This window comes from Lactuca sativa, chromosome 4 (genome assembly GCF_002870075.4).
Source record: "Lactuca sativa cultivar Salinas chromosome 4, Lsat_Salinas_v11, whole genome shotgun sequence".
In the NCBI taxonomy this organism is placed as follows: domain Eukaryota; kingdom Viridiplantae; phylum Streptophyta; class Magnoliopsida; order Asterales; family Asteraceae; genus Lactuca; species Lactuca sativa.
The window spans coordinates 335159846-335175985 of NC_056626.2; the positions used below are offsets into that span (position 1 = coordinate 335159846).

Here is a 16140-nt window from a genome sequence, read left to right on the forward strand (position 1 = left end):
ATTTCTTCTCTTGTATCTTAGAACCATGTCAGGAAGGCCTAATTGCGGGTGCCCACAGAACGAAACACCCGATGTTGTTCAAGTTGTAGCACAACAGCTCATGGCAGCAATCCCAAACATTGTTACTCAAGTAACTGCGGGTCTCAATGCTAACCAAGGAACTAGAGGAACAAATCAGGGAAGCAATGAAATATAATGCAACTACAAGTCCTTTATGGCCTGTAAACCTAAGGAATTCCATAGAAAGGAAGGTGTGGCCGGGTTGCTGAAATGGATTGACAGCATGGAGTCGGTCCTTCACATTAGCAAATGTCTTGAATGCAACAAAGTGGAGTATGCAACTTTTCTACTCCAGGATAGGGCATTGACCTGGTGGAATACTCTAGCGCAAACCCGAGGCCATGCAACGGCATATCAGCTAACTTGGGAAGACCTTAAGAAGCTACTGATAGAGGAGTATTGTCCCAAGGATGAAATTCAGAAGCTTGAATCTGAGTTCTGGAACCATTCTATAGTTGGAACACAAATAGAGAAGTACACAGTCCGATTTAATGAACTAGCAAAACCGGTACCTCACATGGTCACTCCTGAGGAGAAACAGATAGATCGCTACATCTGGGGTTTGGCACCAGATATCCGGGGAATGGTTACTTCAGCAAACCCAACTACCATTAAGAGTGCAGTGACTTTGGCAAATCGATTGACTAACGACATGATTCGGACTAAGCATTCGGTAAAGGGAAGCTATGGTGAAAAGAGAAAGATAGAAAATCAAGGAGAAAAGAAAAATGATGGTGGTTTAGGGAGGAAGCAAAAAACCACAAGGAATTTCATGGTGAGAACACTGGAACAAGAGTCGGTGACGACTCAGGAACGGGGGCAGTGTAGGGATTTGAGCATTCTAACACTCCTAAGTGTACATGCAACCCTAAATACCTTGGATCTATGTTTTCTCTATTATACATGCAAATATGAACATCCAAGGTATTATCCTAATCTAGCATACAAAAACAATAACTATAGCAAGATAGAATACATACCTCGTTGTTGCTTGTGTTCCTTGAAACCTTGTGAGCCTAGCACCACAAGTGGTGATGCCTCAAATGGTTCACAATCATCAAAAACACATGGAATGACTTGAGAGAAAACCCACACTTCATGAAATCGGCTAGCCCTTCTAGTACACCCTCTAGTGTCTTCTAGTGGCCGATTTTGGTCAAGAATAATAAGCTTATATAGTTAGGGTTACACCATGTAAACCCTAATTGACATGGCCTTTCATTTCCATGATCCATGGGTACAAATACACCATGGAGCATCCATGGACCATCCTATGGGTTTTAGCCCAACTTGATTATCCATGGAGCATTAGCCCACTATACAAGTATGGATGATTTACACAATCAACCCATATATTTAATTAGTCTTCTTTTGATCACTTAATTAATCCTAGATTAATTCTTGATCAATACTAATTAAATAATCTTATTATTCTTATTATTAATATACTAGAACTTATAATATATTAATAACCATAAGTGTCTTATTTCTCTCATCCAAGTGCATGATGGTATGCAACCCAAATGGACCATGCCGGGTCGGGTCAAGTCTTACCAATTATAGTTATGGACTTAGACATTAATCCAACAGTCTCCCACTTGGATAAGTCTAAAACTATTATTGCGTATGACTTCAGGAACCAACCGGCAATCGTAGCTCTCAAAAGCTTCTGTCGAACTCTGACCTTGTAGATGAACTCTGACCTTTGTCAGTGACTTGTCCATTAGATAAGGGATCATATATTCCTCCATTCTAGATATCATATGGACTGAGACATGGATTATAATCATTCTCTCTGTCCATTTGTTGTTTCCCGATTTCCGATTTATGACGACTGACTAATTGAACAAATCAAATCAGTCCTGGCCCGGCCGAGCACTTCCATTTGTCATCATCAAATCATCGAGGGGCCCACAGATATCGCTTTTATCCCGAAGGTAAAAGGAACGGATAAACTTCGACTCATATGGCTTGTTCTACTACTTGTTGAATCACACACAAAGGCACGTTTTATAGCACAGAGTTACCAAATGCGGTTTCGTGCAATCAATGTACTATCAACTCATAGTAACAACTCATATCTCTAGGTTTGAAGAATATAAGATATTATCGTCTCATGATCACTCGTGATAAAATCCATGAAGTGATTCCAATGAGCGCGGGTTGAATCCAATACTCAGAACTTATGAGCACTCATGATTGCTGTAGCCTTGTCCAACACCTTAGACCTCTACAACCCATCATGACAGTCTTAATTCATATCTACTTCCAACATATGACCGACTGTGGATGGTTTGAATAACTTAGTCATTCCGGAAGAATAACCCAGTTTATTCGGGAAGTCAAAACATGCAAAGTGAAACACAATAATAATAGAATCCAATATGGTATCAACCCTTTGAACATAAATAAAACACCTTTTATTTATCACCATATGATTACACATTATTCATTGTATACTGTTTCAGCTATCAACTTTATTCTTGAATTTAAAACAATAGTTGTCCCATGCTCCAAGCATGTACACTATGTTTTCTTAAACACTAGTTATGCCATACACCAAGTATGCATACTATGTTTGTCTATGATCTTTACTTTGTGAACTAGATCCATTGAACATAACTTCAATGATTCTCTTTTCACACTCCCAAATCCTTACCGCAAATGCAAGAATTCCAAATTCATGCCATTTACTGAAATCTGTTAGATTCTAAACTTATATGCATTGATCCTCTTGTAATGATTATGCACAAAGTCAGAAAGACTTGACAACAATCACTACAGAGTATTCCAAAAGAGATCAGCTCCTTGGAAACTTCCTTCTTGCATTAAGTTTCTTAATCTTAAACAGATTGAAAATTCTAACTTTGAAACATTTCCAGATTCCATTTTGACTATCACTTCTGAACAAGAGTTGCCTCCTTACAGATTATGTCAATATGGTCCTTCTAGAATTATCACTATACTTCCAACTGTCCTTGAGCAACCAATCTTTGGTAAACCTTAGATTGTTCTCGACAATTGTTTAATCCTTTTAGTCATATCCAGTTCTAAACCTTTTTCCCTTCTTAATGCCCCAGGCATTTGGAAAATTTTAGAACGGATGATTATAGCACATGTAATCGATCCTATATCCGAAGCATATGGGACACGATTCATGATGTCTCACATAAAGACTAAACCAGTCTTTTGCTATAATATTTCCATTTCAATTTGCCAAGTTCTCATAATTCAGATTATGAAAAGGGATGCCGTAATCATAATCGAATTTTAGAACGCAAATAATGGACCCATATACAGAATTTCCTTATGTTGAGCCATTCCAACATGAAATTCATATATATCCTTGACTAAATGATTAAAACCTCACGATCTAACCTTATAGATTTGAGATGAAGCATAATTTCCTCTCCCTTAATTATAGCAAAACAACTTTTCCCAATTGAAACCTTTGTTTTCTATAATTAACATTGCTAACGTGCAATACTTATCATAATTATCATGCTCCCACTAACATGATGATTATTAGCATAACACTTATGCTCCCACTAGCTTTGACATGTACTCAGAAATCAGCTGGACTTCTAGAAATCAATACTTCATTGACTTTCTTACCAAAGTTCAGATTTCTGATGCTAGATTGTTTTGATAAAACTTTATCAAAATCATACACCTTTCCTTAGATAGCACACTTGTGAGTCTAAACAATTATGAAGAGGTATGCCGTAATCATAATGGTTAGACCTTTTTGCCACTTCTCACAAGTCCAGGTTAGTGTGCCGGTTAACCACACGCGCTCCACTAACGACTTTGAGAATGCAAATATCACAATTGCTATCTAGCTAAAATCTACTTAGTGAAAGTGTTTCCTCACCATCATTTTCATGAATCAGAGAGAAACCTTATGACACTTAGATTTAATGGTGTATGTGTTCTTATCCATGTGAATTGTCAAAATCATAGTCACAAGAAAAGGATAATGACAAATCCAAACTCATATGGACTGAACTCAATCTTAATTTCTTGCCACCTGGCAGCTCAAGGGCCTACCATTGCTTCCAAGTTGTTATGCAACTAATTGAGAACTCTAAGAACTCATATGCAAAGCCAACTTTAACTGGAATGGGCACAGAATGTGTCAACACGATAGGTTATAAACCTCAAGTCGTGTGCTAGTGAAGAACTTCAGGTTTTATTCTTGATTAGTTCTTGAGACTTTCAAGACCTTTAAGACTCCCACTGTCCTCTTGACCTATAAGACTCCCTTGTCAAATATCCAAGAGATAGTGTGGATTCTAATCAAGACAAACACTTCACACAATTGGCCTTAGTTGGTCTTTGTTTTATCCAAAACATCACAACTTACCAATTTCAGATGTACAAGAGTAGAAAACTTTTACTCTTACATTTGACAAGTGTTTTAAACCTTCTTTAAGACATGTCACTCAAGTTACAATCTTGGAGTATGACTCTAAGACTTGTATTGGAACGAAGTATGACTCATCTTCTTGATTTAACCACTTCAACAATTCAAGTTCCTCTTCTTAGTCATAAGAATGCACTAAGATTTCCTTAGAGAACTAATTGTGCTATGGTTTCTTAATCATTAAGATGATCACAAAACTGATACTAAAGTTCTCTCCCATCTTTTCAGATTTGAGAAACTTTTATCCTTCTGCCTAAATTGATTCTTCTTATTCGCTCTGCCATACATTGGAACCTTTTTTCCAATGTCTCAGAGTTACACTTAAGCATGTAAGTATAATCATATTTACTGAGCTTTAGTAAACTATGACGAATAGTCTTATCAATCTTTTGTGGTGGACTTAATCAGTGCACAAGAATGTGTACTCGATCCCTTAGTCCTTTACTTGACTCACACATCCATGTGAACAAGTAATTAGTCTTAATTTTTCCAAAACTTGAAAGTTCTCATTCATCATGCTATACAACTTGCATGATTCCAAGTTCCGGTCCAAATGAAACTTGGGTGATGAGAATCTTTCCTTATTTGGTAAATTTAGACATTACCACAAATGAAAGAATCAATTTCATATTTCCACTCTTGCTCTTAATGGAATCATATAAGCAACAATTTTTCCTCAAAAGCCATTGTAAGGATATTTTAAAAAATAAATAAAATCAAAAATTTTCTTTTATTTTAAAACTTTGCGGAAAAACTTATCCTTACAATCCATATGAAAACTTGTTGTTATCTATTCCTTAAGCAATATCTCATAACTCCTAAGAAGTAGCTCAAGAATCCGATCTTCAAACTACGCGATAGAAATCCATCTACGCCATCAGATTCAGCATGTTCTTTCTTTAAGTTTCTTCACTTTTCTTTGATTCTTAAAACATCACCATGTGACCTAGTCACATCATGTATCAAGAATCTCAGAATAGAAACTTAACAGAGTTAGATAGTGGAATTTACCTGAAGTAGAGTCAAACTTATTGACTTTAACATCCTTAGGTAAATTTTGGCAGCTTCGCAACCAATGCCCCTTTCTTTGGCAATACAAACATATGGACCCTTTGATAATGGTACACGAGACTATCACATACTTAGCTTTTCTCTTTACCATTTGGTCAACCGAGTTGACTATGGCCGATCCCTTTCCATTGGGAAGAGAATGCTTTACTAGATATCCAATGTCATCATTGTCAATGTCCATAAAGTTTTAGGAAGTTGATCTTAGCAAATAGATAAGATCATTAAGGGTCTTGTCATAGTCTGTTTCATAGGTGTTCCAAAAGAACTCACTATATGACTTAGAAAGTAGTTGAACCACCAACTTTCTCAAGACTTTGACACCCAACTCTCCCGGCTTGTCAATATGTGAGTACATCTCCAAGATGTGACCACACCTAGACCTTGCCTTGCCAATAGGGCCCGAGTGACCTTAAACTTTTCAAGAACTTGTGGGTTGGGGAGAATAATTGGAGGAGGAGAAAGAAGTATGATTTCCAAAGGACATCATCTTCATTTAGGAAATCTTGTTTCACTAGATTTGGGAAGATCATAGGTGTCCAAACCAGACATCTTTTGGGAGATATTCAAGATAGTTGATTTAAAGTCCTTAATATGACACCCAATATGAAATATTAAGGCTAGGACCCAACAAACTATTTTATAACTTAGAAGAGGTATGCCGTAATCCAACCTATAAAATATTTGAAGGTAGGTGAATGACGATTCACCAATTTCCACCAAGATAAACGAAATGAATTATTAGGTTTTAATTGGTTTTGAAACTCCTAGATCTTTGAGATTCATTGAACTGTTCAATGGCATGTTTCAATCTCGAGTGTGCCCTTCAGGTTTTGTGACTGGGATGCCGAGGATCACAAAACAAGGTGTGAAGTAACCATGCAAATCACTTGGTACCCTTAATAAATTACCCCTCAATCGATGTGCCGGTTAACCACACACGCTCCATCGATACTATGATAAATATTAAGTCACCCTTTACCTACCTTGTTAAGTCCAAGTTAGTGTGCCGGTTAACCACACACGCTCCACTAACAACTTAGACAAAGTGTAAAGTGTAATTTCATGGATTAGCACCTTATTCACATTTTTCCTAAGTAACTAAGATTGGGTATTATTAAGAGTTTAGTTACTTAGTATTTTTCATTAATACTTTTAATGAAGGGAGAATTCTAGTCCTGTCAAACCCGTTCGGCTAACGACCCTCCACCGGTCAAGCAAGCGGTGGGTGAGAGTGGACACCCATTAAGTTGCCATTTTATAGGCAACAACCTTATACCCACCTTATAGACCGGCTTCGTGAATGAGGCGTACTAGCGGTAAGACTGACTTTACTCTTATACATATATATATTATTAACTTATAATATTATAAAATATAAGGGTCGAATTTTAACTTTTAAAATTCTAAGGGCTCACTTGGAATTAAAGTATTCATTAGAGAAAACTTTACAAATTCCAAAACTTGAGGGCAAGTTTTGAAACTATTCAAAACTAATTAATTCCATAACTTATGTGTTTAAAGTAGTTTTAATCCAAAAACTCTTCAAGTTCCATAACTTGAGGACAAGTTATGGAAGACTTTAAACTAATAAAAGAACTAACTTTTTCTTTATTTTATAACTTATGGATTTAATTATGGTTACATATTTTTCTTTAATGAAGTGACTCTTGAACTTTCATAACTTGAGGACAAGTTATGGAGTCATAAAAAATTATTCAATGACACAAGACTCTTCATTTTGTAACCATTGCCAACTCTTATGAATTTTATGAGTCTTTAATGTGACTCTTCATGTAACTTGAGGACAAGTTACACAAACACATTTTATACTCAACTCTTAGATTAAAATGGATTGAAAACAACTATTTCACTCAACATTTCTATTAATCTAAGCAACTCATAAGAACAAGATAATTCAAATCAAACTTTTTCATGTAATTAGTCTAAACCTTAAACTAATACAAAACATGAATCTATTGACAATTATCTTTGAAAATGGATTAGCATGAACATTACCACATCAAAACAAGTTTATAAGTTCAAAAACAACTTAGGGTAATGTTCCTAGTCCATTTCTAGCCAAAAAACTCGAAAATATGCTGTCTGGAGGTCCAACTCGTCGAGTGCATGAACAAACTCGGCGAGTTGGATCGAATTCATCATTTTTAAGGCATGGACTCGTCGAGTCTCCTGATGGACTCGCCGAGTCTGATGGCCAGACAGCACCAGATTCGTTTTTTCAGCTTCTATTGCAGGTATAACAAGAAAACAAGCCTAGTCTCTGATACCACTGTAGGGATTTGAGCATTCTAACACTCCTAAGTGTACATGCAACCCTAAATACCTTGGATCTATGTTTTCTCTATTATACATGCAATTATGAACATCCAAGGTATTATCCTAATCTAGCATACAAAAACAATAACTATAGCAAGATAGAATACATACCTCGTTGTTGCTTGTGTTCCTTGAAACCTTGTGAGCCTAGCACCACAAGTGGTGATGCCTCAAATGGTTCACAATCATAAAAAACACATGGAATGACTTGAGAGAAAACCCACACTTCATGGAATCGGCTAGCCCTTCTAGTACACCCTCTAGTGTCTTCTAGTGGCCGATTTTGGTCAAGAATAATAAGCTTATATAGTTAGGGTTACACCATGTAAACCCTAATTGACATGGCCTTTCATTTCCATGATCCATGGGTACAAATACACCATGGAGCATCCATGGACCATCCTATGGGTTTTAGCCCAACTTGATTATCCATGGAGCATTAGCCCACTATACAAGTATGGATGATTTACACAATCAACCCATATATTTAATTAGTCTTCTTTTGATCACTTAATTAATCCTAGATTAATTCTTGATCAATACTAATTAAATAATCTTATTATTCTTATTATTAATATACTAGAACTTATAATATATTAATAACCATAAGTGTCTTATTTCTCTCATCCAAGTGCATGATGGTATGCAACCCAAATGGACCATGCCGGGTCGGGTCAAGTCTTACCAATTATAGTTATGGACTTAGACATTAATCCAACAGGCAGTACATTGGGCCGCATCCAGAATGCAAAAATTGTAGGTTCCATCATGAAGGAGCATATTCAATGTGTCGAAAATGTAATAACAGGCCATATAGCCAAGTATTGCAGGCTGAATAAGGATGAAAAAGGGCATGTTACGAGTGTAGGAGTACTGATCACCTCCGCAATGCTTGTCCCAAACTAAACAGGAGGCCTGGTAACAATGGACAAGGCCAAGCTAGGCAAAATTTCCATGGAAATCAAGGCGGGCGGCCAAGAGGTGTAGCCTTTGTGAATGGTGCAGAAGAAGCTCGTCAAAACCCTGAAGTGATTATAGGTACGTTCCTCCTAAACAATCACTTTGCATGTGTAATATTCGATGCGGGAGCAGATAGGAATTTCGTTTCTTTAGCATTTAGACCATTGATTGACTTGAAATTGAGAAAAATGAGGAATACTTTTGCTATTGAACTTGCTTATAGGCATGAAATTAGGTCTAATGAAATAATTTCAGGTTGTACTTTGAACTTAGCTGATAAACTCTTTAGCATTGACCTAATTCCTATAGAGCTAGGTAGTTTTGATGTAATAGTAGGAATGGATTGGTTATCCAAAAATAGAGCGGACATTGGTTGTTACGAGAAAGTCATTAGGGTACCTCTCCCTAATGGAGAAACCCTTATCATACACGGTGAGAAGCCAGGAAGAAGTTTAAACATTGTATCAAGCATGAAGATTCACAAGTACCTGAAGAAGGATTGTATTGCATTCATGGCCCACGTGTTAGAAAGAGAACCTGAAGCAAAGAAAATCAAAGAGATCCCAGTAGTGCAAGACTATCCTGAAGTGTTTCCGGAGGAATTACCCGGACTACCCCCACACAGGCAGGTCAAATTTTGGATCGACTTAATTCCCGGAGCGGCACCGGTAGCAAAAGCACCATATCATCTCGTGCCATCAGAGATGCAAGAACTGTCCAAACAACTTCAAGAACTTCTAGACAAAGGGTTTATACGACCAAGTTCTTCACCTTGGGGAGCCCTCATGTTATTCGTCGAAAAGAAAGACGGGTCATTCCGAATGTGTATTGATTATAGAGAACTGAACAAGATGACGATCAAGAATCGATATCCTCTTCCTCCAATTGATTACTTGTTCGATCAATTACACAATGCTTCATACTTCTGCAAGATCGATCTCCGGTCAGGATATCATCAACTGAGAGTTCACGAAGGAGACATTCTTAAAACAACATTTAGAACTCGTTATGGGCATTATGAGTTCTTAGTCATGCCTTTTGGACTAACGAACGCACCCGCTATTCTCATGGATTTGATGAATAGGGTCTGTAGACCATACCTAGACAATTTTGTAATTGTATTTATCGATGACATAATTTTTTACTCGCAAACCAAAAAAGATCATGAGAGACATCTGAAGCTAGTGTGGGAGCTGTTGAAGGAGCAGAACTTGTATGCCAAGTTCACTAAGTGTGAATTTTGGATTCGGGAAGTACATTTCATTGGTCATGTGATCGGAGAAAGAGGAATCCATGTAGATCTGGTTAAGACTGAGGCAATCAAGAAGTGCGAAAACTCCAAGTACCCCAAGATTTAAGCGCCATTCATGACACATTCCACGTCTCCAATCTTAAGAAATGTTTAGCCAACGAAGCATTGATAGTACCTCTGGAGGAAATTAAGATCAATGATAAGCTAAACTTTGTAGAGGAACAGATAGAAATCCTTGACAGGGAGGTGAAACAACTTAAGCGGAGTAAGATTCCGATTATGAAAGTTCGATGGAACTCAAAGCACGGACCGGAGTACACCTGGGAGCGTGATGACTTCATGAAGGAAAAGTATCCACAACTTTTCCCATGCGATGACAAACAATGACATAGAATGAATTTCGGGACGAAATTCTTTTTGAGTAGGGGATACTGTGACAACTGTCAAATTCAGGTCATTCTCGGACTCATGCATCTTTTTATAAAAACCATACATGCACAACATGCCATGGCCTATTAGTATAAATTAGGTCAAAATCTTGCATGAACTAGGATCCAACTAAAATCTAAGACTAATATGCTTGACTCTTACGATTGTAGTAAGTTGTTTAACTACAATAGGAAATGCCAATACCCGAATTAGAATAAAACTTCAAACTTTGATACAATTGAAAAAGCGTATGAAAGCCTAAAATAAATTTAAATCTTCTAATTTCATTTCATTATATTTTTAAATAGCTAACAAGGTCCTAAAACCCTAAAAAGCCGTAAAAACCTAAATTTTATAAAATTAACACCTAAACTCCATAAAAATTTATTATAAACCTTATAAGATCAATTTATGTTAAAAAAAATTAGTAAATATAATCATGGAAAGAAAATTTAATTATTAACATTTAACCCTAATCTACAAGTTAAATGTCAAGATTTTATGAAAAGAAAACTAGGTTCATGCATAGTTATAAAAATATGGAAAAATTTATAAAAATAGGAGAGATTATAATTATATGAAATAAGTGAAAGGGAGACTCTCTAATACCCTCAAAAAACTCGGCCTCCCTCTCCCAATACACCCTTCCCCTTCCCAACACACGTAATCATTTTCACCACATTTGCACTCTAACTTCTTTCTCACACTCTCTCTCATTTTCTATCACTTCAACCACTCAACACTCTCATTCTCCCTCTCCAAAACCATGAAAATCATCAGCCAAGAACACCTCTCCATACTCAAATCTTCATCTTCTAAGGTTGTTCTTCAAGGTATTCACGAAAATCCTTCATTTTCCCTTACTTTTCTTTCTTGTTTTAAAGAGTTTTCTTGCATTTCTCATTCTTCTACACCATTCTTTATGAACATTCATGAAAATATCCGTGATTGTCGAGTTTGATGATGATGGTGGTAGGGTTTCACCCAAGAACAACATGCATGTTGTTTAATGGTGAAATCCAAGGACCAAAACCTATCTCAAACACTAAAATACGGATTTTTACAAGTTTTAAGGGTTTTATATACCTTATGCATTCAAGTATTTCCTTTGAAAACATCACTATGACCAACATATGTCCATGCATGGTCTTCAAACCGTGATGCATGTGATGAACACCAAGCTAAAGAGCTTGATGATCAAAGTACATTGTTAATAGTGCATGTAAATGATTTTAATTATAAAAAAAATCTACAAGTTCTTTTCAGTTCGAAATAAATTTTTTCCAGATTCCCACTAAGATGATATGAATATCTGGAAAATCCCAAGAGTTTTTATCATTTCATTGATTTATTAAAATTGTTACAAGAAAACAAGGGCATAAATCACATAAAATACTTTCTGATGTCTATAAATCCTAAATAAATTCATGGATGACACGTATGGTGAATAATGATCTCTCATTAAGTTTCATCGATTTATGTTTCCGTTTAGTATCACTTTTGATTTTTTTTTTTTTTTGGTTCAAATAAATCACAAAACAACTTTAGAGATTGTGAAAATTGTTTCTAACAATTTTCGCAGCTCTTACCGGAGGTGTGAGACTCAGAAAGATAATTTCAGAATTTTTCATCATGCATTTCTATTTTTCCCCAGTTTTTGTATTTATAATGGCCTAAAACTAGAAAAAAATAGTTCTACTCATCCAAAGTTCTTGAAACTTTACCAGAACACCTTGTAGTACATTAGGACTCTAAATACAAATTTTGATGATTTTTCCCTTCTTTATACTATTTTTCTCCTATTTTCTAAGATTAAATACATTTAAATACACAAAATCGGATTATACAATATGAAAACCACCTTTGGTATTTTTCCCAGGTTATTTGCACTGCAAATGATGTTACAAAATTTTTCGGTAATTTACTTTAACTTTTTATTATTTATTCTTCAATTAATGATTATTTAAGCGGATAAAACAAAGAAAAATAGAAATACCAACTGAAAAATATCTTTTATATTTTTCCCAGCTCGCATATGTATAATAACAGTAAAGTAAAAAGTTTGATTAATTTTGGAAACTTTTTTCTATTTATTTAAATTTTTGTTAGAATAAATGCTCAAAAATCATAAAATTGGGTTAAATAGTTTGGAAATCCATTTTTATATTTTTACTAGATTAATAATGTTTAATAACAGTAATATAAAAAGTTTGAGAATTTTTATCCTTTGGATGCTGTTTTTCATGAATTTATGTTGTTATGAAGGCTTAAAAATTTGGAAAAATAGTTAACTATATCAAAAATTCAAGGGAAATTTTCTGGAAGACCTCTATTGTAGTTAGAATGAAAATACAAGGTTTGAAAATTTTTGGAAACTGTTTGATAATATTTTACATTTTTAGGAGTTTAAAACACCTTTAAATATGTTGAAATACCCTCGATTTATATTACTAAATCTGGAAAATTAATATCCCAAAAATTGTCTTAATCGCATGACTTATAGGATTTCATCATTTCAGAAAAATTGTAACCAATTAATATAAAACCAATATTAGAACATAAAATTGGCATTTCACTATATGTAGAGTTTAGTATATTAGCATTAAATTTCGACATGGAAACTCACTAGTGCGTGTTTGATGTCGTAGGATCCCGGTAGTAAGACGTTGGTGTATTCCGAGGCACCACTTGTACCTACTCGAAACATTATGAGTATTCACGCACTCCCCTATTTTCGGGTTTTAAATGTTTTGGGGTGGAAAAGCATGTCCTAAACTATTTTTATGGTCGTTGTATTTATTTTGACTTGTATGAAACTTGGTTGCTATATTTTGTATGTATGTGTATTTTACTTTAATTCATGAGGACTGTATCGCGGTTAAGTCCCTGGAATCTCTTGACACAACTCATTAACTATTTTGAGCCTATGGTTATTATGGATAGCGCTACCAGGAGGTAGACAACTCCTCACTCGCACGATTCGCTTGAGTGCATTTTACCATTTTATACACTATGTTTGCGATACACATAGTAGTCAATAGGGCACGATTCGGTCATTAGGCTTGGGTTGTGAACTCATGAATGGAAACTTGATGCACATACTATTCTATATGCACATATGAAACTTTTATTCCCATGATAGCAACGACACTTGTATACTTATTTTAGCAATGAAACTTGAATACTTATTCTAGCAACGAAACTCGTTACTCATTATAGCAATAAACTCGTTTATCAAATATAGCAATCAACTTTGTTTCTCATTATAGTAATGAACTTTGTTTCTCATCAAAGCAATGTACTTGTATTTATGAAAAGTCTTATTCCAAATCTTGATTTTATAAACTTGTGAACTCACCAACTATTTTCATAGTTGACGCTTGTTTTACATGCTTTTTCAAGAAATAATTAGTAAGTGGATATAAAGATTCATCATCATAGAGCATGTTGCGTCGTGTGGAAGTTATTTTATGAAGTTATATCTTGAACAATGTCATTTTGGAAAACTTGTACTTTGTTTTGTTTAAGCTATGGGTTGTAAACTTTTAAATATTGCTATGGTCATCTATCTTTATCTTTTGCAATGAAACATTTATCGTTGTCATATCTTGCGTTTCCGCTTTAGCGGGGTGTGATAAGTTGATGGAGGATAGCCTCCGTATTTTCATAGTTGATTTGGCCGCTAGCCAGTCCGGGGCCCGCACTCTCTCCTTTAAGGATTCCAGGGGATGTGGGGCACCAGATTTCTTTGGGGTGAAGGACCCCATTTCATCCAGGCGTTTGATAGCTGACATTGAGTGTGCGCAGATGACGAGCATCTGCCCTGAGGGGTCAAAGGTGAGGTTTTGCATGATGTATGAGGGAGCCAACCCAAGATTGGTGGGATAAGGTCGGCTATACTTTGGGATCCCTGGCCATTGAGGACATGACGTGGAAAGATTTTGTGTCCCGGTTTCGAGTAGATTTTGCATCGGCTGTTAAGGTGCAACAGTTAGCTAGGGAGTTTCTATACATGAGGAAGACGATTGAGATTGTGGTAGAGATTATCGCAAAGTCCTGAGAGAGTGAGAGAGAGAGAGAGCTTTGTTGGTTCCCCAGTATACAAAAGATGAGTAGATAAGGAAGACTAGATACCATGATATGTTGAGATCTAACATCAAAGAGTTTGTGAGTTTTTCTGCCTGTCCAACTCTGGATGACAAGATATCTAGGGAACACGAATGAGATTTTGGTTTGGAGCACATAGGGAAGAGGAAGGCGGAGCTTGGGCAGACGGTTGGAGTTTCAATAAAGAAACCCAAGGGTTTCGACTCTAGGTCGAAGGTCCAGTTGGGTTGGAGCCGCTGTGGCAATACGGTAGGTCGCATGACGGGGTTTGCAGAGTGGGTGTACGGGTTGCTACAAGTGTGGCAAGATAGGGCACTTTAGATTGGATTAAACTGCTACTATCATCACTACCCATACATCATATCTGATTTGCCTTCATTGCAATCAGAGGGGCCATAAGAAAGACAACTGTCCGAGTTTAGAATTAGGAGGACCATTGGTAGCACTTTCCCCAACGATCCTACAGATTATTGATGGCCGCTTGGGCAAGGCGGATGCGCCTGTTGTAAGGAGTATGGCTTTTTAACTGACATCCGAGGAGGCTCGTGTTGTGCCAGATGTAGTGATAGGTATGTATATTCTCATTAACTTTTTATTTATGTTGATTTATCTTCTTATCTCTTTGTGTTTTCTGTTTTAGGATCGTTCCTTGTCAACAATATCTCTTCCATGATATTGTTTGATTTGGAGCTACCTGATCTTTCGTATCTCTTGCGCTCAACAAGAGGTTTGTTGGAGCTCCAGAAGAGCTGGATTCCCCATTAGAGGTTGAGATTACGAATGATCAATTTGTCCGTGTAGCAAGGGTTCATCGGGATTGTGTTTTAGAGATGTTCAGCGAGCAATATCCGATCGATTTGGTTCCTATTCCTCTGTGTGGGAACATGGTTATTATGGGGATACATTGGTTGAGCCCCAATGGGGAGGTGATTGATTACGAGTGTCAGATGGTGTGTGTTTGGACCCTAAGTGGTGGATAGTTGGTAGTCCAGGGAGAGGGCACTCGGCCCGGTCCGATTCTATGTTTAGTGGCTAGGCCAGGTGCTGCCTTTATCAGGGTTGCCCAGGTTACATTGCCTATGTTATGGAGATCTGGGAAAAGGGTAATGTGACTATAGATGATGTGCCAATTATAAGGGAGTACCTGGATGTGTTTCCGGAGGACTTTCCTAGAGTGCCTCCGGAGAGGAAAGTGGATGTTAGGATTGACTTGGTTCTTGGCACGGCTAAAATAGCCAAAGCGTCATCTCGGTTAGCCCCTCCAAATATGTAGGAGTTGTCTACATAACTGCAGTAGCTGTTAGAGAAGGGGTTCATTTGACCGAGTTGGATGCCACGGGGAGGGTCAATACTGTTTGTAAAGAAGAAGGATAGGTTGCATTGGATGTGTATTGACTATCGGGAGCTGAATAAGCTAACAGTGAAGAACTATTATCTAGTCCCAAGGATTGATGATTTGTTTGACCAGCTTCAGGGTGCATCTTGGTTTTCCAAGATT

General features: G+C 36.6%; 1 protein-coding gene across 1 annotated transcript; it reads left to right on the plus strand.

The window, feature by feature from the left end:
- Positions 1–283: 283 nt before the first annotated feature.
- LOC128133697 (uncharacterized) lies at positions 284–15915 on the plus strand. The gene is made up of 5 exons (XM_052771217.1): positions 284–835; positions 15031–15154; positions 15283–15369; positions 15444–15592; positions 15700–15915. Exons 1-5 carry the CDS (start codon positions 284–286, stop codon positions 15913–15915), a joined length of 1128 nt encoding a protein of 375 aa, XP_052627177.1.
- The last annotated feature ends 225 nt before the right edge of the window (positions 15916–16140 follow it).